Source organism: Sphaerodactylus townsendi, linkage group LG02 (assembly GCF_021028975.2).
Source record: "Sphaerodactylus townsendi isolate TG3544 linkage group LG02, MPM_Stown_v2.3, whole genome shotgun sequence".
Lineage (NCBI taxonomy): Eukaryota > Metazoa > Chordata > Lepidosauria > Squamata > Sphaerodactylidae > Sphaerodactylus > Sphaerodactylus townsendi.
The window spans coordinates 112,014,458-112,038,046 of record NC_059426.1 but is presented as its reverse complement, the minus strand read 5'-3'; the positions used below and the strand labels follow the sequence as shown (position 1 = coordinate 112,038,046).

The window sequence follows — 23,589 nt, the reverse complement described above, 5'->3', positions numbered from 1 at the left end:
GCAATCCCCTGTTTTAGCTCTAGCCTGTCAGTCAGAGCAAGGTGCCAAGGGTAGCTGGAGACTAATATTTGTGACGTATATGGTGTTCCATAGTAGTCTATGGTGATATACAGAGCACAAATTAAAGTTAACAGCAAGTAGAATCAGACAAAGATTGAAGGAACTAAAAGGAAGTAAGACACAGTGGACTTTGTTGAAAGCAACCAAGAGAAGACACAGTCTATAGCTTCAAATCTGCTCAAGTCAAACAAGTACTTTGATTTAGACCAGGGGTAGGGAACCTGCGGCTCTCCAGATGTTCAGGAACTACAATTCCCATCAGCCTCTGTCAACATGGCCAATTGGCCATGCTGGTAGGGGCTGATGGGAATTGTAGTTCCTGAACATCTGGAGAGCCACAGGTTCCCTACCCCTGATTTAGACAGACCCAAGGGAGAAGTTAGGGTCTTAATTCTCCTAAGTAATAAACCTATTGATTGAACTGTTGAACTTGGCTTGTGTCTCCCCACACTCTGTCCTAGCCAAGTACAGGGCACCAAAAACAGATTCACTTGTGGGGCAGAACAGTTATAGCACTGGAGTAGGTGCAAATCCCCATGCTCCCATGGAAGCTTGTTGGGGCAGGTACTCTCTTACTTCCCAGGGTTGCTGTGAGGATAAAATGAAGGAGAGCCACTTTGTGTCCCCACTAGGGGAAAGAGGCAGGATATAATGAAAGTTTGGGGAGCATTCTTTCTCCATTTTACATTTCAGAGGTAGGTTTGGGTGGTGCCATATCCACAGAGACATTTACCATAATCACTTAGTCTGCTGGCTTACTGTGAAGCAGCGATGCTTGGACCTTTCCAAGCCACAGTGTGAAAAATGGGTGCTTGCTTGCTACCAAGAGAAAGCAAGTAGTTTAGGTGTGTTTTGCATTTTCTTCCTAATAGGAAATGTGACTCTTGCCCTTTCTCCTGTGGTAAGGGATCAATCATGGTGATCTGGGCCGTGGGAAGTTTAAAAGCAACATCATAGCCACTCCTCTATCTGTTCCATTGTACAGTACAAACTGGCATTTATTGAAAATAATAAATACATTACAGCAGAAGCCAGAATGTGCCTGCTAACTTTATTCTACAGTACCCTGCTACGTACAAGCCAACCAACCAACTTTGCTGAGTATATAATTAACACACACTACCCCCCCCCCCCACTTTCTCCCAGAACAGAGTATTTGGCTTACTCCAGTTTCTCAGACAGGTTAAGGTTGTTATCCTGTGCACACTTAGCTGAAAGTAAACCACACTGACCATAGTGGGACCCATCTTAGAATGAATGTAGGTAACATCATACTCCATAATATACTGTCATACAATCTGTGCTAATCTCCTAATGTAAGAATGAAATGTATCTGAAACCCACCCACCCCTCCTGCTACTGAAAAAAATGTACCTGGTGGTCCAGGGGAGGGTATTTTTGGCCCACTGATCTCCAGTGTTGTTTGGTAAAGGTTCTCCTTCTCTCCGTTTACCCCATCCTCCTCATTTCTTTCACCAGTCTCTTGTAGTTCCAGATTTTCTGCTTTAGATTTCTTTACACGTTTTACTTGGAATGTGATCTGTCAAAGGAAAACATTGTGAGGGTAATGGAACCAAATATATTAGGCATGCTGTTAAGAAAGAATCACTAGCTGACTTCCAGAAGGGCTGAGTTGATTTCAAGGGCAATTGCCAGACAGTTTATTTTTTTCTTTGTATCTGGAGGCACTCCTCATCTTGATGCATCATATTGAACACATATAATCATATAAAATAATTCCTTCAAATGCAAGATTATGAAACAATTTTAGCACTGAGAGCCATACTGAAAATGAATCTGAACATCTGCAGGTAATCAGCATAGTCTATTTTCTAATTAATGTAATTTCAAATTAAATCAGCGTGTCAGGCCAAAGGTGCTGGCCAAATCCAGTCTCATAAACTCTTCAGTCCATCTGAGTCTTATGTTCAACAATAATGATTTATCTGCCCCTCTGGGTCCAAAAAGAACAGCCATGCAAACTACTGTTGTTATGGGAAGGAGGAAGAGGCAGCAAAGATGGGAAAACAGAAAGGCTTGGGCAAAGAAAAAAGAGGGCACAAGAAAAAGGGGCTAATGGGCCTATATTGAGGGGGAAAAATAAGTGAGAATAACATAGAAGGGATTGCAATGGGACTTGGGGTGATGCAGAAAGAAAAAGGAGTGCATGAGGTATAGGGAGAAAAAGGGGTTAAGGATAAAAAAGAAAACAAGAGTTATAAAATTATTCTCCATAATTAATATAGCAATGAAATTCTTCTGAGTAAAAGGACATACAAAAAGCCCACAGAGTGAACGCAGTTGTGAACGCTAGTTGAAAAACTCTGAATCATTGAATCACTGAGTCAATGAAAATAACAGGCTTATAAAAGCATAACTCTGTTCAAGATTGCACTGTGAAACCACCAGGCTGTACAACTAGTACATGCAATGTACTAGTGCAATGTTATGCCATAGTGCAATGTTATGCCAAGTTACTTCATTGTAAACCTAATGAAATTAATGGGCAGAGGGAACTTACATAGGACTGCACGATGTCAGAAGCAAAATGATAGCCAAGAGAGAAATCTTTTGAATCTGGAGTAACGTGAGCAGGCTCATAGCAAATCTGGATCCAATCTGCAAGAGATACTTAGGCTGCTGCCATTACTAATGAGAGATCTTACCCATTCAGCTTCATCATCATCATCTCTGCAGTCTCCAAAACAGGAACTGCCAAGTCCATCTTGAGAGCCTTTCTTCAGGACACGGATGCCTTGTAAGTCCATCCGGTGCCCTTTCACTTCCAGTGCCCCCTCAAATGCCTCAAGGGGCCAAGAGTTTTCAAATTCGTCCACTAATGCCAACATCTCCTCAGACATCTGAGTGTCTCCTAAATTTTCCACTCCTTCAGAGCCATTACTTTCTACAATAACAGTGCCTGTAAAGGAGGATCAACAAATTAAATCAGTTGGCTCAAAAGCTATAGTATAATTATGCTCAGACAGCATGCAAAACATCAACAAAATTTACTCTTCTTATTTCCTTGTGCCAAGCAGAACAGATGGTATAAAAATAAATCCTGAGAGTCATCATGTTCTTGAAGAAGATAGCTCCCTCATTTAAAGCATGTTTTCATTTATCTTTGCAAAATAGGAGGGAAAAAAAATCAAGTGGGTGGCCTGCAAGGATGTGTATGAGAACAGGAAATTTCCTACTGATCCAAACCTCCCTTACCAAATACTATTAATTTTAGGGGCTCAAGTAGGCTAATTTCCCCACCCATCTCATTTCTCTTTAAATTACACTTCTTTCAAAATTTCAGAATGCTGGACTAGATGGAAATGTGATCCATTGGGGCCCTTTCATGTTCTTATCCAACCAAGCATCTTGCCAGACTTCCAAACAGAAACTGCACAGAGTCAGAAGACTGTGGCATCACTAATTTGTGTACAAGGCTTCTACAATGATGTAGCTCCCCATCCCAGCGCAATTAAAATGGGTTTCCAACTTCTCCCTAATAGTTTTGAGTTGATGCTGTGCAGTTCATAATGCAGTATGATTTGTCTTTGGTTAACTCTCTTACCTATGTTAGTCTAACACATCCTGTCATGTTACAGAGGGTCAGCTATCTAACAAAGGGATCTTTGACTCTCAAAAGCTCATATTCTGAAAGGTTTCCAAAGTGCTACTGGACTCAAATTTAGCATATCTTGTCATGTTTCAATGTACTTACAAGGTAAGGAAGCACATACGTACATAACCCAAACTGATGTCTCTGCAGAATACTAACACTATATGCAGATGAACAAGTATGCCAGATAAATGCATTTCAACATGATGGAACATGCATGGAACATTTATAGAGGTAAATGTGGCTGACATCACATGTAAATTTGGTCTGGGTATACTTATGGCACGAAAGACCATGAAGGCTCTGGAATTCTGAATAATTGTATAGAAGTGGGAATTTTGGCATGTGCAACTTTTCAGTGGCAACCGAACTATGACAAGAGAAACTGTGCTTTTGAAAACACTCCCTTTACACAACTATTACAGGTACAGGAGTACTAATATTGAAAATATTGTCCAAGCCACACCTAGAGGAATACAAAATAACAACTGCTCTGAAAAGAAAGACTCATCCTTTTGTCTGCGCCCAGCAGTTCCAAGATTTACTTACTTTCTAAAGTCAAAGAGGATGAATCCCTTGTAGAACTATGCATGAGATCCACTGAATCATCATCAGTAACTGCCTCATGATTTCCTACTGCTGAGAACATCTCAGAGTCTTGTGTGTCAAAATACTTCTGCATGGAATGGCTATCACCTTGGCTCTTCTCAGGACAGTGGCCTGCGAAAGGCACCGAAAAGCAGACACTGTTACCTCAGGGGACAACAACTACTGAATAGCCAGAATTATTTATACTTACAAGTGAAAGGTAATCATATGCAGCTGTACAGAAGTGATGCAAATCAAACAGTAACTGTGTTTGGGAGACTGATTTATGAATGGCTTAATATTCACATCATAGTTACAGAATATCCAGATGGCAGGTTCCCATGCTCCTGACATGGTAAAGCAGCACACGACTGAGAGTCCACAAGTCTCACTGGGGAAAAGGCAGAAGGTTCTCCCCAGGCCCTTCAGTACAAGAACTGTACTATGGAGGGCACAAAGGTGATCTCATCCAGCAATTGTGATGGGACGAAAAACAATTTAGCTATGCATATATAAGCTACTTTATACACACACACTCAAGACTGAAGCAGGCACCATGTAGCAGGAATTGTGTCCATACATGTGCATCAGTCAAGAGACAAAGGATTTTGAGAAATGCTTTTAGTTGGGTGCTGTGTGGTTTCTGGGCTGTATGGCCGTGTTCTAGCAGCATTCTCTCCTGACATTTCGCCTGCATCTGTGGCTGGCATCTTCAGAGGATCACAGAAGATGCCAGCCACAGATGCAGGTGAAACGTCAGGAGAGAATGCTGCTAGAACACGGCCATACAGCCTGGAAACCACACAGCACCCAAGTGATTCTGGCCGTAAAAGCCTTCGACAACGCAATGGTTTTAGTCTTTGGGGTTTTTTTAGCCTTTTTATTTTCCTACACATGTACTAACAAAACTCTGAGAATAATTCAACCTTGGGCAAGTACTTAGAGAAGGCACTACTACATTTCAGACTTGCACTGAATTCAGTAGCTTTCCTTTCAAATAACCATGCATAGGGCTTCAGTCTTGATTTCATGATTACAGATTAACATCCAAGCCTACTGAATTAATTCTACAATCAAAACATCTTAGTACTGATGGCTAAAATTAGTTTTTACACTTTCTTCTGGGGCACTGAGTGCTGACACAGTGAAGAATACGATGCTGAATGATGTGACTTGTGCTTTTCTCACAGAGTCAGTCCTCAGCATGAGCAAAATATGACTCTCATGAGCAAAAGAAGTGGCTTGACCTAAGTGGCTTGCCTGTCTATGAAAGTGTTATAGTGGAGGACCATCCCCCCAAAATACAAAGAGGATTATAAATGAAAGCAAGGCTTAGAATTAGCTAGTGACTGTTTTCCTACCCTTACTTTCCACCATACCATGAAGGCTGGCTTCAACTGTTTGAAGCTATTTGATAGGCAGACTTTTCCTGGTGGTGGTGGTGGTCACTGAAATAAGCAGAGATCAAAAAAGCCTCTGATCTGCTCCTGGACGCTCTATTGTCAGCTTCAGTTGTACTATTCATTTTTGGTAAGCTGTCTTTGGTGAGCACAGTGTAGTACTTAAGAGTGTCAGACTCAGATCTGAGAGACATAGGCTCAAACCCCTACTCTGTAATGGAAGCTTGCTGGGTGACCTTAGGCCAGTCACACACTTTCAGCCTCACTGGCCTCACATGGTTATTGTAGGGATAAAAATGAGGAGAAGAAGAAAACAATGTAAGGTGCTTTGGGTCCCCACTGGGTTGGTTAAAAGGTTGCTGAGAAATGTAATTTTTAACAGGGATTTAATTGTGGGGAGGAGGGGGAGAGACTGAAATATGAAGGGCGCCTTAACTGAAGTGTAAAACAACTTGCTTTGGGCTTCCCTGTGGTATTTAGCTAGACATTGTTGGATACTGGACTGGGTGGCCTTTTGGTCTGATCTAGAATGGCTAACCTTTTGTTCTGATCCTTTCTTGGAACAGAGGGCCTGAAGAAGAAGAAGAAGAAGAGTTTGGATTTATATCCCCCCTTTCTCTCCTGCAGGAGACTCAAAGGGGCTTACAATCTCCTTGCCCTTCCCTCCTCACAACAAACACCCTGTGAGGTGGGTGGGGCTGAGAGAGCTCCGAGAAGCTGTGACTAGCCCAAGGTCACCCAGCTGGCGTGTGTGGGAGTGCACAGGCTAATCTGAATTCCCCAGAGAAGCCTCCACAGCTCAGGCGGCAGAGCGGGGAATCAAACCCGGTTCCTCCAGGTTAGATACACAAGCTCTTAACCTCCTATGCCACTGCTGCTCCTGAATTTTTTAAACTCTCCATAAGAGTTCAATTAACACTCTATGTTACTTTATATCCCACCCTGCAAAAAGGGTTTTATTCAGGTACAGATATGGATGAAACAGGTAGAGAACAAATGCCCCACAGTCAAGCGAGCAGGATGTATGCGTCTTCCGCAGCAGCAGTACTGCCCTCACACTGTATGATGTTTAAATAAGAGGGGGGAAAAGTTTTTTAAAATCACTTGTATGAACCCAAAGTAATTATTTGACTTCCTACAGTAAAATACCTTTTCCCAGCATAATTTCTGGGAATTCCCAGCCACACACACACTTTTATTCTGCTTCTTTTTTGCTAATGCAGACGAGATCTGTGAACAGAGCTCTACTTCACTTTTAAACATTGCTAAGTAGGAATCATGGGGGAGAAAAGGGATAAATCTGGATCAAATGGAGTAGGCAAGTTTTGCCCCATTTTCAGTTTTGCCCCATTTTCCTGATCTCAGATTTCCCCCACCCCCAAGCTGCAGTTCTAATAACTGTAAGTTGCCTATTTACTTCCCCTAATGGGCCAAATACCAGTGCTGGGGGCTTGGGAGTATACAGTACAGAGGGAAAGAACAAATCCTCTACTCCAAACAATATGGCCCTGACCTGAACCCCTAACTTATGGCTATATGAGCACAAAAAAAAGTGGTTTGACTTAAGCTTCTGCCTGTCTTTGAAAGTGCTGCAGGGAAGGAATACCACCCCAACATACAAAAAGAGGTATAAATAAAAGCAAGGTTTAGCACCCAAGTTAATGGATTTCTTCTTGATTCTGCTGGGGAGCAGTGATAGAAGTTTTTATTTCTGTTGTAGGTAGAAGAACAAGGCCGGGAAGCGTTACTCCTCCCAAAGGTCTAGTGACTTGACCACATCCCCAGGATAAAACAGAGATGGCCATGGCACCTGTGAACAGATCTGGGTACTTGCTGCCTGAGGGAACTAGCTAATAACCCTCCTACCTTTTGAGAGAAATTGTAAATACAAGAAACATTTGTGTGTGGTAAAAAACATTTTATTAATGAAATTGGTTCAAGGTAAACAAAAGCGTAAGGCGCAGCATGGGGGTCTGATCTTCTGATCTGTGTACTGGGCAGCACAAGTGCTGTCCCCCAGACACCTAATTTTTTCTCAGCACGCCTGCCGGTGAAAAATTATTACACACACTGGAGCAGCTGTAAGGTTCCAGATGGGCAGTCACCACTTCCTGAAGACTCTTTGCTGCCAGGGGCGCAAGCCATCGAAGCCCATGTCTGGGCAGTTGACCCCATGGGTTGCTCCACCCCAAACCTCCTGAGGAGGTTCCACTAAAGCGGGTATTTTGCCCGCTGCCCCCCAGCTAAAGATCAGTCCCCCATGCACAAACTGCCAACCCTCTAACAATAATGCGCATGCATTAACAAAGACCAAAAAACAGGGAGAGGTGGGTGGGAAACGTGCTTGCTCCAGCAAACGGGGAGGTGAAAAGGCCGGGCCCTGGCTTAAATAGGCCGCCCGGCCCCACCTCCCCTTGGTGATGTCAGGGCGCCCAGCATCACTGCTTGGCGCCTTGAGGCTCACCAGGCCCGTGCCTCTGGCCAGTCAAAGCCTCACGAGCCCAGAGGAGCTCATGAGGCTGCGGGGAGGAGGCAGCATCACGGAGGCTGTCCCTTCCCCACCAGCAATAGCTGCTGTGGTAAGTCACGGCTGTTCTTTATTTTCCTTAGTGAAACCTGTGGGTCAATGAGGGAGGAACATAACAAAAGAAAGTGAAATCTAAAATCCTGTCCCCCTACCTTTAATGTGTTGACAGACAATATTCTATTAAGTAACAGAATAGAGATAAATCCCCAAATATTTTACAAATAGGTTTCAAAAAATAATATAGGTGAGCTTTACATACTCTGGGAAACATGTAGATCTATTTTGCTTATTGCTCCCTATGCAACACTGCAGCTGAGTTTCTTCTCCCCATCATCTCTCTCGCCCACCCCCCCCACCCGCCATTAAAATTCTAATTGGTTTCACCTTTTTAAATCTATGCAATACACTTCATGTGTTATTTATAAGAGTTAGTGCATACAGGACCCCAAAGCTGAAATTAGCTCTTTTAGCTGACATCAGATCCAGACTGACTTCAGCACAAGGCTGGTGCATTCTAAGAAACTGATGCCCTTGAACAGACGAAACCTTCGCCATTCTGGGAGGTTGGGCCGGGGGGAGGAATTTTAAGCAGATATGATGTTATGGAAATATTTCACACGAAGAGGAAAGAGGACAAAGAATGTCCAAGTTCCTGAAGAAACTGCATTAAGTCAGCACCCATCTTTACTATTAATCTACTATCGACTAGATTATTGCACTGGGCATTTTGAGAGCTGAAGCCCTACTATTCTTAGAAAGCTAACCAACATAATTTGGTGAAGTTTGGTTCAGGGGGTCCAAAATTATGGACCCTCAAAAGTGTAGCTCCCATCTCCTATTAGCTCTCATTGGAAACAATGGGGGATGGGGGCACCCCCTTTGGGAGTCCCTAACTTTGGAGTCCCTGAACCAAACCTCACCAAAACTGGGTGGTATCATCAGGAAAGTCTCCCAACAAATCCCTGAAAGTTTGGTGCTGCTAGCCTAAAAACTGCACCCCCTGCATGCCAAAAACTGAAAAAAACCCACTAAAAATACAAAAAACCACAAACAGGATGCGGAGCTTCGGACATGTAATGGGGGTGGGGGGTTTGAACCCAGGAACCCTCCCCTTAGCTACGTCCTTGCTTGCAGAGAATTCTGGAAACCAATTGGATCCCTGCAGGGGAACATAAAGCTCAAACCAACCTTCACATGGAAATGATCTAACCATGGGGCTGGTTCACACAGAACTGCAGAACTCAGATCAACCTCTGTACAAAAGATCAAATCCAGTGTGTGGTCTGCTTAGCTATCACAATTTAATATTGAGAAAGAATTAGAGATGGAAGAGGAAAAAGAACATAAGTTATAAAGGGTGACAAATATCAGACACGTTACAGATACAGATGCCATCTTGTCGCAACTGACATGGCAACCCCAGCAAAGACCTTTTAAGGCAAGTGAGAAACAGGGGTGGTGTGCCTTTGCTTTCCTCTGCAGAGTCTTCCTTGGTGGTCTGCCATCCAAATACCAACCATACTTAGCTTCTGACATCTGACAAGACTGAGCAATAACATGCCCCCCTGCCATGCTGACCACCTTCCCCAGCACCATTCTGTGCTGAACTTGCTGTGGGTTCAACTGGGGAATGCTGGGGACTCCCCCCTGAGATGGGTCCATCCAAGTCACATTTATGTCATATCCAGTTCTTATAACAAATGGTTTCAACACCCCTGCTGTAACCACTATACCATGCTGGCTCTCAGTATTTTGCATAATCTGACCTTAAGATTAATATAGGAAATACAGACTGTGAAGGCTCTAAAAACTAGAGCCTGCGCAGAACTTTGAGCATGCAGAGTAGAACTTCAGTGACCTTTACAGCTTCTGAATTATCCCCCATGATTTTCACCTGTGGCAGTGCTTGCTGAAGACTAGCTGTCCCTGATCTCTTCTTCTATTTTCCTCTTTCATTCCTCACAAAGGGGTCAATAATTAAAATCTGGAAGCAGAATTACCCAAAGTCAATTAAGCAAATGCCATTTCCTTGTTACTGGGCCATGGGTCATCTTTGTCTGTACAATGGAATGCAGATTAAGTTTGGCTGACACTATGTGCTTGCCTCCATGTACACTGATATGCTCTGTGAAAACAAATCTTCTATTGAACTGTGAACACAGATAATGTATGTTTATTTCATATGTTCCATTTCTCCATTACTCGTATGATTTTCAAAAACGGGATGCCCTCAAAATGTTTCCAAGTGCAAGACTGTTTTAATTTTGATGACTTGGGATAAAAATTCTGTTTAATTGCATAAAGCAGGTTGCTTTAGCTTGTACAACAAACTGAAACGAGAAGACTGCTGGGATATAATACTACTTATTTATTTTTAAAGATAAGCCACAAGATTGCTTTAGTGTGTTATGAAGAAAGATGCAAATCTAATGCCAGACCACTGCACTCTGTTCTGAGTTAGCGCAGCACTAAAAATTACTCTTATGAAGTATACACCATTACTAAATAAATCATGTGAAAAACTACTGCTTCATTTAAACACTACATGCCACAAAAGGGACAAAGCCCACCTCCCCAGAGAATCCACTGAGATTACAATGAAGTAATCCCTTAAAAACACACAATTGATGCTTAATAATGGCTGGACAGTGGTTAGATTTGTAGTATTAAAAACCACCACATTAAAGCACTCTGTCCTCTCTCAGCATTGGGCAAAACAGGAGTGTTCTCTTTGTGGTGTGGATAGAGAAACCACAGCGTGTTCTCAGCACTGTCTGGGAATGAGGCCCAACATGGAAGATAGTTTCTAAATTTGGCTCCGAAACACTGTCAGCAGATAAGAAAGACTAGAAAATGCTATTTGCAATGCCTCTCTGAGGGTACTCTGATGCTACATATAGAGCAGCAGGCTAAGCAGTGCAGTGGCCTGAATTTCAATTAATGCATCAAAAATAACTTGCTGTTCTTTGGAAGACAGAAGAGGGAGAATGGCACAGATGTACTGAATGGTGATAGCTCGTTCTGAGCATCTTCTCTGATTGTATTGCAGCTACTAATTCACAGCCCTGCTAGTATTTTTTTTAAACATACAATATATTATTTCCTAAATCTGCAAACCATTTTCAACAACTGCTAACTTCAGCAGTACAACACTAAATTCCTGTATGCTGATAAAAAGCTCATTTTTACAAAAAAGCCAAAGTGGTCATATCAGTTTGCAGGAAAATGGAATTGTGAATGCAGCATTTTTGGTAATATTTGATGCTCAATATAAAAATATTTACACTAAATACTAAAAAAATGGCAGGAAACCCCCAAATCATTTCTGCTTTTTGTTAAGCATTGGATAATTCTGATGCTGTTACATGCGTCTCAGAGAAACAAATAAGGCAAAATTTTGTTGGATCCACTTTTTAAGCAATTACGTTACTCCCTAACATGGAGCTCAAAGCATCTGGTAAGAGCTGGGAATTTCCTCAGCAACCAATGCTGGACTAAGCTGCTGCAAATATGCATGTTTTGGGGGCAGAACAAGCAGTATGATAGACAAATTGCATTTGCCCTAAGTATTATTTTAGAAATATTACATTCACAGGTGAAATTTTTTAATCCGATCTTGAAAAAGTCTCGAACATTTGTATGCCACCTTCCAATACAAGCTAGGATCCCCAGGGTGGCGAACAATCAAGACAGTATTTGAAACACAAATACAAATGTATCAAATACTTGAAATAAATAAAACATATAAACACAAACACAGAAACAGATACACAGACAGGAAGGGGGACCAAGGAGAGTTAATGAGCCAACATTAAGCAAAACAAAAAATCTTCACCTGCACTGGCAAAGGACAATGATAGAGGGAAATGGATAAAGGGAAGCCCTGTGGAGGGAGTTCCAGAGTTTTGGTGGCTTTATCAAGAAGGGTTGCCACCTGTTTAGCATAAGATAGTGGGGGCCCCCAAAGCAGGGCCTCTGAAGATGACTGGAGTGGTGGGGTAAGACACATTCAAATTTCCAGGTCAGACCTCCCCACCACCAGTAGGGCCTGTTTTCACTGAAATCAGATTTTAAAAGTCCCTTTTAATTTCTTCTACTTGTCGCCTCTTTGCTCCATTACTACTTCTGTGTCTTTTAGTTCCTCTTAATAACCCTGAGGACCAAATATTCAGAGTATATTTTGAGACCCACTTGTGTAGGTATCTTTATAGCGCAACCCTGTGCAGAAATGCACCCTTCTAAGCTCATTTACTACATACTTCATGTAGAACATATTTGGTACTTGCAAGAACAGGGAAACAGATGCTCTAAAATACAAGTTGTTATGGCTGGACACTAGGTGGACTTGTAACCCCTGTGTAAGAATGGCATGACTCAGAAAGGGGTGGAGTCTGAAAAGAAGCAGAATGCTGCAGAACTCATGAGGTTGGAAGAAGCAAGGCTACCAGGCTGGGACCTTGATTGATTTTATTAAGCCCTTAACACCTTGTTTAAGGTAACTGCAATGTTGTGGGGAACTAGTGGGAAGGGAGTTTATTTTTATTTTTTTGCTATATTGTAAACATTAGAATTTATTGTTTCAGGGTTTTTGTGTATGTAAATGCTGAGAGTTTTCTGGGAACCTTCAACACCTTGAATCCCGTTCACCAAGCCTCTGAAGTCTTCAAAACCAACCACCAGCAAAGAAGAATTGGACTTGGCAAAATCAGTAGACCGTAAATATAAGGACTCGAAAATGCAAACTTAACAGGACTGTAAAGTGTAAATGTTAAATGTTTTAAAAGTGTTATTTGTTAAGAGAAGTAAACTGTTTTTGTTTAAACTTAGTTCTTTGCAACTCCTTCCAAGTACTGCCCCACAGAACCCACAGAAAGAGGTTACAGACTCTTAGAATGAAACCATTGAGACAAAGATTTGTGATTCTCCCATCTCTGTACATGAATTTTTAGACAGCTGGGCAAAAGTGGGTTTAAACATTTATCCCCATGCCCTCCTTGTTATAAATCTTCCAGGGCTATTTGCTTGCCTGTGGAAAATATAAAGGTAGCCTAACAAATCCCCAAAAGCTTCAAAACGGAAGGTGGGACAGCGATTTATATTAGAAAAAATAGAACAGTGGAAAATCTGCTTATCAGTGAAAGGTGGGAATCTGTGGGAATCCTTACATCCAATTTCTGTGGGGATCCTTGCATTGCTTTGAGGACTTATTTAGCAGCCGCTTACCACTGCAGGATGATGTGGTGATGTTGTACAAAAAAGGATAGAACTGCAAGCAGCGGATCAGCTTCAGGCTCTTCTCACACTCCAGACATTCAGTGGCAAGGTCCAAGGCATTCCGGAAAGCCTGCAATGCCCCACTAGCATTCTTCAAAGCCAAGCAGGCATTTCCTAAGCTCAAGAAAGTCAGTGGCTAAAAAAAAGGAAAAGGGAACTTACATCAGCACAGAAAGAAGCGAAGGCCAGAACTGTTCATTCGCACACCTTGACAAATGATCAGATTTTTAACTTCCCCGACTGAGTGTTGGAAAAAATGCTCCAACGCTTTTCGACAATCTGACAGTGTTAGGAACTAGAAAAGAAATCCTATGCAGTGGTTCAGGAACCAAAAAAACCTGGGAATTTTATATTTCATTTTCCATATCCCAGTTTCAAATGTAAACACATATAATAAATTGTAAATATCAATATTGTCCTACAATGCTGCCTTTAAATCAAAACTATAAATATACTATTGAAAAGTTCTAAGATACCAGAGGACTAAGTTGCATCCTCTTTACGATTGCTACTCATCCATTTAAGCAACTGTGCCCCAATAGATGTTATATATAGTTATATGGATATGTATATATCCAATATATGTTATATATAGTGCATATAGAGGGGGGGCAGGAACAAATAAGCTGGTTCTGTGAGATTCTCGGTTAATTAACATAGCATCTATGCATGTAGGAAGTGTGTCTGCACAGTCTCCATCTCGGTGACCAGGAAAATTTGAAAAAGCAGTGTTCCTCCTAATTATGGAGACTCTGCTTATGAAAAGGTAATTACACATTGGCAGGGCTAGCAAACTTACGCCTGTTGATTTCAGCATGCTTAATGTTATCTGTAGAGAATTTTCCTTTCTCTACTTAAGCTTTGATGAATACTGGGAGAATCCAGGCCAATCATATATGCTAATCTGGAAGGGCAGCTAGTATTCTGCCTTATGTTGGTGTTCAAATGGACACCAGTGTATGTGGGGGGGGGGATGGGGAGTTCCTGGGGGAGGAATCAATGACAGTCGGCTCCTACCTGGGTTTTCTGGCTGCAGGTGCTGCGACCGGTGCCCTGAGTTATGCTACCTGAAAGGGCATAAGTCCATTCAGCCCCATGGAAGGCTTCTGACCAGCCAGAAAGGTTTACTGATTTTCCCTTTTCCCCTAACTGGTCAAAAGCTTCCCAGTATCAATCTCCTGATTTCTTGGCTGCAGTCTCAATTTGGGTTGATGACAGAGCCAAGGAATAGAATATCTTTTAACATTTTCAATTTCTTAATTGTCAACCTTAGAGTTGTGTAATTCCTCAGCAGTCATTACTTTTATCTTCTTGATGTTCAGCTGTAATCTTGCTTGGGCATTTTCTGCTTTAACCTTCATAAGTAGTCATTTCAGATCTTAACTATTTTCTGCCAGTAATGCAGCGTGATCCTATTTCTCACTGTTAATGTTCCTTTGACCACTCTTCAATTATCTGATTAGGAAGACAACCAAGTGCATTGCCTATGTTTACTTTTAAATTAAGCTGATATTTCGACTGATATTCAGTTCCCGGTCAATCCTAGCATTGATAAACTGTAAACGTAGGGTTCAAATCTAACAAACCAGCACAATTATCCTATTTGACCCTTGACTGTCTTAAGAACAAACAAATTGAGGACAGGGAATACACTTCTTTGTTGCTGATGCACTTCAGGGCAAATGCCTCACCTCTGAGCCATTGATGGCTAAAGCTTTTCGAAGAAGCTTACTGGCATCCAAGTGAAGACCATAATGAATCAGAAGGTTTGCTAGATTTACTAAAGGAATATCTTGGAATTCATGTGGAGTCAGATTCAGTGCTTTTCGTAAGCAAGTGAAGGCAAAGGTGCCATTTCCAAATGCACGCCAGTAAAGGCCAGCTTCATTGAGAACTAGCCATAAGGGATCCCTTGCCTGAAATGTAAAAACAAACATAAGAAATAGGGGGAAATGTTATTCATATCACTTTCACATTCACCTTTGCAGAATTAGTGGTTAAATGCTCCTTTAGATGCTACAGCTTACCAAATATAGAACATACTTAGCAATTGTTATTAGAGGACAACGAATACAGAAGAAAAAACTGCACACTCTAAAGGAATCCAGTTCCCAAAATGTCACTGTGCTAATGTCATACTCTAATATGACTAAGAATTACAACACAGGCATTAAACAGAGGCACATGACTGATTACAAGTGATGCAAATAACAGGGAGGAGGTTTAACTCCAGAAATGGAATTTTCGAATACATATCTTTACTTTTTCCGGCATGCATAATCCACTATTATTCATTCTGTGGGGAAAATAAAGCCCTACTCTTGGACAATGCATTCAATAGGGACAAAATCTGCCCTTCAAATATTTCTCATCAAACTGTAAGATCTGGAAAAGGAATACTCATATAAGATTAACTATTTTGACAGGGGTAGCTGAATGGTCAGATGGGAAGGTGTTGACAGAAGCTGTTTTCCTTGAACTGACTGTTTTTCTTGGCCAATCAGAGGACTAGGCAAGATTTCAAAGTGCCTTCATACTGATATCAAGATAAAGATCTGATAAGAAACTATGAGACAAAGCCATAAGTAGATCAGATCTTCTCAACTTTCTTCAGAAATGCTGAAAATGCACAGAATTCTTACATTTTTAAACTTATTCCACAGCATGACAAAATAGGGACTTCAAAATTATTTTTAGCTATGTTGAACTAACAGTAAAACTATTTGCCAGGTGAGGGAAAACTGTCTCTGGATCAATTATAAAACTACACAGTTTAACTGAAACTAATTAATGGGGCTTTTTTGGGCCGGGGGGGGGGGGTCGTCAAAAGTATTATTTGTGCTTTGTAATACTGGAGACAATAAATAAGAGATTCAAATATTGTGCTTTTAGGATTTGATTAATATTTTGATAAGCTGTAGATGTTTTTGTCCTATGGCATTGGAACCATTTTTTTTTTTTACAGATACATGTCTGTATTTCATTTTTTACAAAGGCAATTTCCACACTGGCAATAGGTGACAATTCTGCACCACCTCTTTATAGCCTAGAAATCGTGTTCAATACCTAGAAATTATGTTCAAAAAGTAGGTCTGGCCTTGTCCCCTTGCTCGGTCTGGCATGAATGAGGGTATGGTATAGAAAAGCACTGTGCAGTTGGAGAAAAGATTCCCTCCAGCTCTCTGCCACCTGAACAAGCCTTTTGCTAGTAAGACTGAAGGAGCAGTGCAGCCATATTTGAGTTTGCCAAACTTACAGTCATTAACAGGGAAATGCCGGAACCAGAAAAAGTTTATTCCATTCTTCCTCTTACCTAATGGCAAGATCCTTCAATGTGCTTTATGAACACTGGCCTATGGCTGCTTTTAATAAAGTCTTAACATTATAAACAAGGAAAAATAGTAGTTCCAAGAATGTCACACTCCCATTGAATGATCCTTCCTCCTTTAACAGTGACCTACTTGCATCAAACTCAATGGTATTAGGACTCAGGACAATGCTTTTTGCCTTTTATACAGGTCTATTGTCCACTTGAGCTTGAGACTTCAGCTGGAGAGAATGAAATCTACACTCAGAGTAGAATATCTGCCATGCTTCCATTATGCTGTTTGATATTCCTTGCATTAGAAGCAGCAATAAAACAATGAAAAAATCAACAGGACAATGCTAACAGAAGTATGCCCATTAAAGTCTTTTGAAATCATTGGGTTTAAAAGGGTATACCAGCTTTGGAATGCACTGCTTACTTAGCACTGTATTTTTTTTTACTCTGGACAGTATTTAATATTGGTAACAGTAACATTTTGTAAGATTTTCCCCAACTGCAGGCTAGATATACAAAGCAATTTTATTTGTACTGTGTAAGAGGAATATTGGTCTGTAATCTGCTGCTCCACAGCCTTCCGTATCCCCAGATGGCTCAATCACCAATGTATTTTCAATTATGCCACAGTTTGCTTGAAATGAGTTGAGCATCTAGTCACCCTCCTACTGTGAACACTAAAATTTTCATTGTAAATACTGGGTCTGTTTTGCTAAATGAAGGTGTTTTCCTCTGGCATACAAAGCTTTGCTATCACCTAATAAAGGTGTTTTCCTCGGGCCACCAGAGGAAAAACGTATTTGTTTTATTTATTTATATAGTTCATTTACACTCAGCCCTTGTCTCCCAAAGTGGCTTACACTGTTCTCCTCTCCATTACTTTATTTTTACAACCCTGGTATGTCTGGGATGGCTACTAGCAGGGGAGGAAAGCACCACCATCAGCAGAATGAATCCACAGGATCCCACCATCTGGATGTGAGCAGGAGACCATACTTTTGTCTCAGTTCTACTATATGGCCTCAATAATTGTCTTTCATGGAGGCTATAACATTTGACCCAGTTAGCATTTTTCCATGCATTATCAACTAACATTTCTCACTCATCCCGCTTATTTGTTGTTTAAATGAAAATAAATAAGTAGAATGCCTTAAATTACAAAACAGATACTTGCTTCAATATAGATTATGGGTCTTAGGAACGCTGACAAAAATGCTGTGTACTCAAAGTACACATTGCATTAACTAGAGTGCACTTACCTTTACAATGGCATGATAGATAAACGATCCTATTTGCTGCTGGGAAGACAACTGATTGTTGAAACGAGAGTATAAGATCTAAACAATACAGAAAGAACACTGAAAATCCTAATCGGAAGTGTAAAAATAATGCAAAAAAGCCAACTTGGCTATTCAGATTTACTGTCCTGAGAGATGACTGGATTTTTATCACAAAGTGAAAAGCTGACAAAGCACATGTTCTCAAGATTGTGGCTAAATGGGTAATACTAAATTAGAAAAAAAACCAACCCAAAACTGCTACATTAATTTCATAAGCTTGGCATCGATGAAGTCTAACCCAGAGAGTAAAACATATAAAAGTGGTAGCAGGTTATGCTGAAAGAGAATAGTTTATGATGCTATTCTAGCAGTATAATAGATGGCAAGGAAGTAAAAAACTGTGCTAGAACCTGAGTGTCTCCGTTTTGTTGCATGAAACCCTAACAGTTGGCATTAGACAATAGAGAAAGATGTAGCAAGTTATTCCCACCACCACCAATTCAAAGCGGACAAAATATACTCTAAGTGACTTAAGCAGTGGTTGATCCTTTCACTTATTTGGGGTTGGGGAAAATGGTACTTAGTATAAACACTATAGAGGTTAAAAGTGCTTTGTTAAGCACAAACTTGCTGTAATCCTTACAATCTGGCAAAGTAGGTCAAATTCTATTACATCGCAGATTGGCAGGTGACAATGAGTTAAAGAGCTTTACCTAATGGCAAAGGATTTGAAATAGGGGCTTCCTGATTAGTAGCTTAGCTTTTTAGCTATCATACTAATACACTGTGAATTGAATATGCTTGCAGAAGACAACAGCAGAAGAAAGAATTTGGATTTATACCCTGCTTTTCTCCACTGTAGGGAGTCTCAAGGTGGCTTATAAACTCCATCTCTGCCTCTCCCCACAACAGACACTTTGTAAGGTAGGTAGGGCTGAGAAAGATCAGAGAGAACTCTGACTAGCCCAGGGGTCTGCAACCAGCGGCTCTCCAGATGTTCATGAACTACAAATCCCATCACCCCCTGCAGACCCCTGGACTAGCCCAGGTTACCAGCAGGCTTCACGCGGAGAAGCAGGGAAACAAACCTGGTGCTTTATTAGAAATGATTAAAAACACTATATCCAACAACCCAAATATAAATAATGGAAACAATAATGCAATACATGAACAACATTAACAGACAGAAAATTTACGCTTGTGGATATTACAGGGCGTGTGATTTAGACATTTCTACTCAAGAATGTGTCCATCCTTTCATTAAATCCAGACACATTATCAATCATTTTTCCAATTGTAATACCAAGGATTCCTGTCAAATCTTCTACATTGGGTTCACTCGTAGACCAGTAAAACAGAGGATTTTGGAACATTCCTCCAACATCAGATTAAAAAAGGTTGATGAACCTTCAGTTCAACATTACATGCATAAAAATCATACAGAGACCTGAGGTTTCTGGTTTTGTATAATCATTATTCCAAGCACATTTTGGAAAATGTGCCCCAAATTTTGCTTAGAGAAGAGGCTAAGTGGCTAGTTAAACTTAGAACTTTTCAAACAAGCTGGGGTTTGAATCAGGATTTGAGTTGTTATTTGTGACAATATCACTTTGTACTACCATGTTCCTTTAATTTTCCAACCCTGTTATGTCTCTTGACTAGCAGTGTAATCCGGTCCCGGCTGGATGCTCCTATAAGGAGCCTGGCTGTCGCATGTTGGACAAGTTTAAGTTTCTGGATCACAGCCAAAGACAGGCCAGCGTAAAGTGAGCTACAGTAATCCAATCTGGAGGTGACCATTGCATGGAACACTATGGCCAAATCGGAATGGGAGAGGTATGGGGTCAGTTGCTGTGCCTGCTGCAGGTGATAAAAAGCCACTCGGGCTGCCTAGGTGACCTGGGCCTCCAGTGATAACGCTGGGTCCAGGGTCACTCCCAGGCTACTGACAGACGAGGCTAGATGTAAAGCCTCGCCGTCCAGCGTAGGCAGGCAAAAGTCCACCAGCCTCTCCTCCTGGCCCAGCTACAGGACCTCCATCTTTGCTGGATTTAGCTTCAGCTGACTTGTTCTCAACCAACCAGCAACGGCCTCTAAACAATGCTGGAGAGCTCCAGGGGCTGAAGACAGGTGGTCCTCCATCATGAATATGAGCTGAATGGCATCCACATATTGGTGACACTGCAGCCAAAAACTCCGAACCAACCCCGCCAGAGGGTGCATGTAGATGTTAAAAAGCATTGGAGAGAGGATCGCCCCCTGCGGCACCCCACAATATATGGGATGATGCCTGGAGTCCACTCCCCCCAATGCCACCTGCACAACCCAATCTCAGAGAAAGGAGGTCAGCCCAGACAAGGCTGACCCCTGGACTCCAATATCCAGGTGGATCAAAAGGTTGTGATCTACCATATCGAATGCTGCGGTGAGATCTAGTAACACCATCAGCGCCGAATTGCCTCTGCCCAGGAGGAATTGGAGTTCGTCCACGACAGCGACCAGTACTGTCTCAGTCCCATGGCCAACGCGGAAGCCGGACTGAAAGGGATCCAAAATGTTTGTGTCATCCAGGAATTTCTGGAGCTGAACCACTACCGCTCACCCAATTACCTTACCCAGAACCTATGGGTTCGGGCAGTAATTGCCCGGATCCAACTGAGAACTTTTCAGGAGCGGGAAGACCACTGCCTCTTTAAGCTGACCTGGAAAAACTCCTTGCTCAAGGGAGTTATTGATGACACTCAACAGGTGGCTCTGAAGCTCCTTCCCACTGGCCTTAACCAGCCAGGAAGGGCATAGGTGAAAAGAACACGTGGTAAATCATACAGCTGCTGGCATCCTGTCGACATCTGTCGGGTCAAGTAAGCTGAAGTGGTCCAGATGAAAACCAAAAGACAGCCAAGGGGCCTCCAGTTCCTTTACTGTACAAATAGTGGCAGAAAGGGCTTGGCAGAGGGACAAGACTTTGTCTGTGAAGCAAGTCACAAAAGCCTCACAGCTAAGTGCCAATTCCTTTAATTTGGGACCCATAGAAGAGGTCGTGAGTGTCCAAGCTACACTCAGCTAAACCCAGCTAAACAATTGTGAGGGGCGCAAACTCGCTGTAGTGATAGAGGAAGCAAAATAAACCCTCTTCACTTCCTTCACAACTCTCTCGTAGAATCTCATAAGCATCCTATACAAGTATCTTGTCCCCTCATCACAAACCCACTGCCACACTCACTCTAGCCATCTCAACTCCCGGTTCAGCCCACAAAGTTCTTCGGTATACCAAGGAGATGAATAGATATGGGCGAGGAGAAGGTATCTCAGAGTGACAACCTTGATGGCTTCAAAGAGCCTGGCATCCCAGCTCTCTACCAGCTCATCAAAAGAGCCGCCAGTAGGCGGGATCTCCCGCAGGATATCGTGGAACAGAAAGGATCTGTTCAGTGTAAAAGAGGATGCTGCTTGATTGAATTATATCCAAATGTGGTTTTGTGTGGAAGGACTTCTTGCTATTAAGAACATTCCAAGACTGGAAACAGCTGCTTGCAGGATATAGGAGACGCATACTGAAAACACACATTTCTTACTTGCTTTGCATGACTGTCTGGCATATTTTCTTTCAGATGCAGGTGACTGTATAGTTCTTTCACCAACAAGGAGAATGAGTCTACAGCCTGGGCATCAGAAACGGAAGAACAATCTGGTTCATGGATGTCTGTATCAGCATGATCCTCCTCTGTGCTGATGAGTACTGAAGGGATCCTAACAGTGACAGGAATCAACACAGAAGAATATAATCAGGCTGATTTTATCACTCAAGAGCATGGCTACATTCCCATAAAAAGAGCAGCCACAGAACCAGTGCTCCGTGTTAGCTGTCAGTTAACACACACATACGTACACAATAACTTTCACTTTGTTTTCTCCCCCATATTATTGAATACCCATGACAAGAATATTGTGTAGTATGATACTATACAGGCTTACTTAGAAGAACGCAGCAGTTGGTTCAATAATATTTACTCACAAGTGTGAGTAAGTTTTCAGCTAAATCCCCCTTTTCGGATTGACCAAATGCTTACCTTTGTCCCCTTTTTTCTGGATGCAGGAAATAGGTTGGCAGTTCCTCTGGGGTGGTAATGGTTGGATAGGATTCTTTACAATCTGATCTTTTAGGCCACAGAATATTCTGCTTCTCCTAATCAAAAAAAAGTACAGGCTTCCTCCAATTGCCAAAAACATTGCTCATTTTGTTACTCTTTTGATTAGCTAGCTGCTATGATAAGGTATTCAAAATATAGGTACACTAAAATCAAAGCATTTAAACATCCACAGTTTATGAAGATAACTGCATGGTCACAGTCCAATCCTTATCACTTTTCAGGTATCATTTCTGTAGTTTTGACCTGTATGAGCCGGAATTTCAGCACAGTTTTCATCTGGACTTTGCAGCAGGTTATAATTATATTGGAATGGAGACTGATGCACAGGTTATAAAGAGTTCAATTGGGAAGAGCATATGTGCTGTCCTTAAACATACAAAGCAGCTTATTTTGTGTTTCAATGTATCATGCCTTAGGATATACATACTGTTAGTTGTATACTTCTGCTATGAGATATCACCATTAGGAAACAAAAAGACTGCTATTACATTCTTTCCAGAAACAAGGGACTATACACTTACCCTGTAAGCATCAGAATCCAGACCCCATAATGAGAATACAGAATGGACTAAAGGGGACGATCCCAAGGAGCGGCTTAGGTCGCTGTGGTTGGTATGAAGGTCAGCATTTATGGATGTCATACTTGAAACTGAATCACGACCACCAAACTAAACCAAGAAAATGAAAATTACTATAAACAGTGCATTTTAAAATACTAGCATTTTATTTAGTCCAATTTTTTAAAAACAAGGTTCAAGGTCATTTTATGGTTCTGAAACATCAGCCAAGTTTTGGCCTACTCAGGAAAACACCTGCGTGCATACAAAGTTTCAAACAAGTAATGATTTATGCACTACATTGGGGACTATTGCCTTAGGAAGACAGGCGGTGCTGTTGAGCAGCAGGTGAAAAGTAGATCACTTGAAATGCTCCACTTGTGTGGAGCAAACGGAATGCGTTGGGGATCTGACTTCCACCCAAAACACATGGACTGTACAAGATATTCAGTATAGCCCTGGCTCAGGAGCTGATGGCAGGAGTAACTCTCACAAGGATTCCAGGCTCCACCAGTGGAAGAGGAAGGAAGTTACACAGCGATTTCAGCTCAGCATCTGTTTATCATCTCTGTTTTGGACAACAAAGGGTTTCCTGGTTAGAGTGTGGAAGAGTGTTCAGTCCTTATGATATGGAAAAGGAGCTCTGTTTTTCCAGGAACAACTTAAATACATTTTTGCACAAAGGATACTATCATTTACAATTGCATACAAAGAACAGTGCCTAACTACATTTAAGTCATTGTGTGCTGAGCATAGTTGTACAGAACACTTCAAGATCAGCCTTAAACCCCAAGACTTTATGCATGGTCAAGGGATG

The 23,589-nt window shown here is 41.6% G+C and overlaps 1 protein-coding gene across 2 annotated transcripts in view; it reads right to left on the bottom strand.

Moving 5' to 3' along the window:
- Positions 1 to 23,589, bottom strand: part of TTC17 (tetratricopeptide repeat domain 17) — a 58,857-nt gene that overhangs the window by 15,376 nt on the left and 19,892 nt on the right. For both annotated transcript variants that reach the window (XM_048485187.1, XM_048485188.1), the window contains exons 11-19: positions 22,737 to 22,883; positions 22,135 to 22,250; positions 21,640 to 21,814; positions 18,044 to 18,121; positions 15,154 to 15,378; positions 13,412 to 13,598; positions 4,223 to 4,393; positions 2,727 to 2,980; positions 1,435 to 1,600 (exon numbers count right to left, since the gene is read on the bottom strand). In XM_048485187.1, the coding sequence (XP_048341144.1) occupies positions 1,435 to 1,600; positions 2,727 to 2,980; positions 4,223 to 4,393; positions 13,412 to 13,598; positions 15,154 to 15,378; positions 18,044 to 18,121; positions 21,640 to 21,814; positions 22,135 to 22,250; positions 22,737 to 22,883 (1,519 nt within the window). The remainder of the gene's footprint in view (positions 1 to 1,434; positions 1,601 to 2,726; positions 2,981 to 4,222; positions 4,394 to 13,411; positions 13,599 to 15,153; positions 15,379 to 18,043; positions 18,122 to 21,639; positions 21,815 to 22,134; positions 22,251 to 22,736; positions 22,884 to 23,589) is intronic.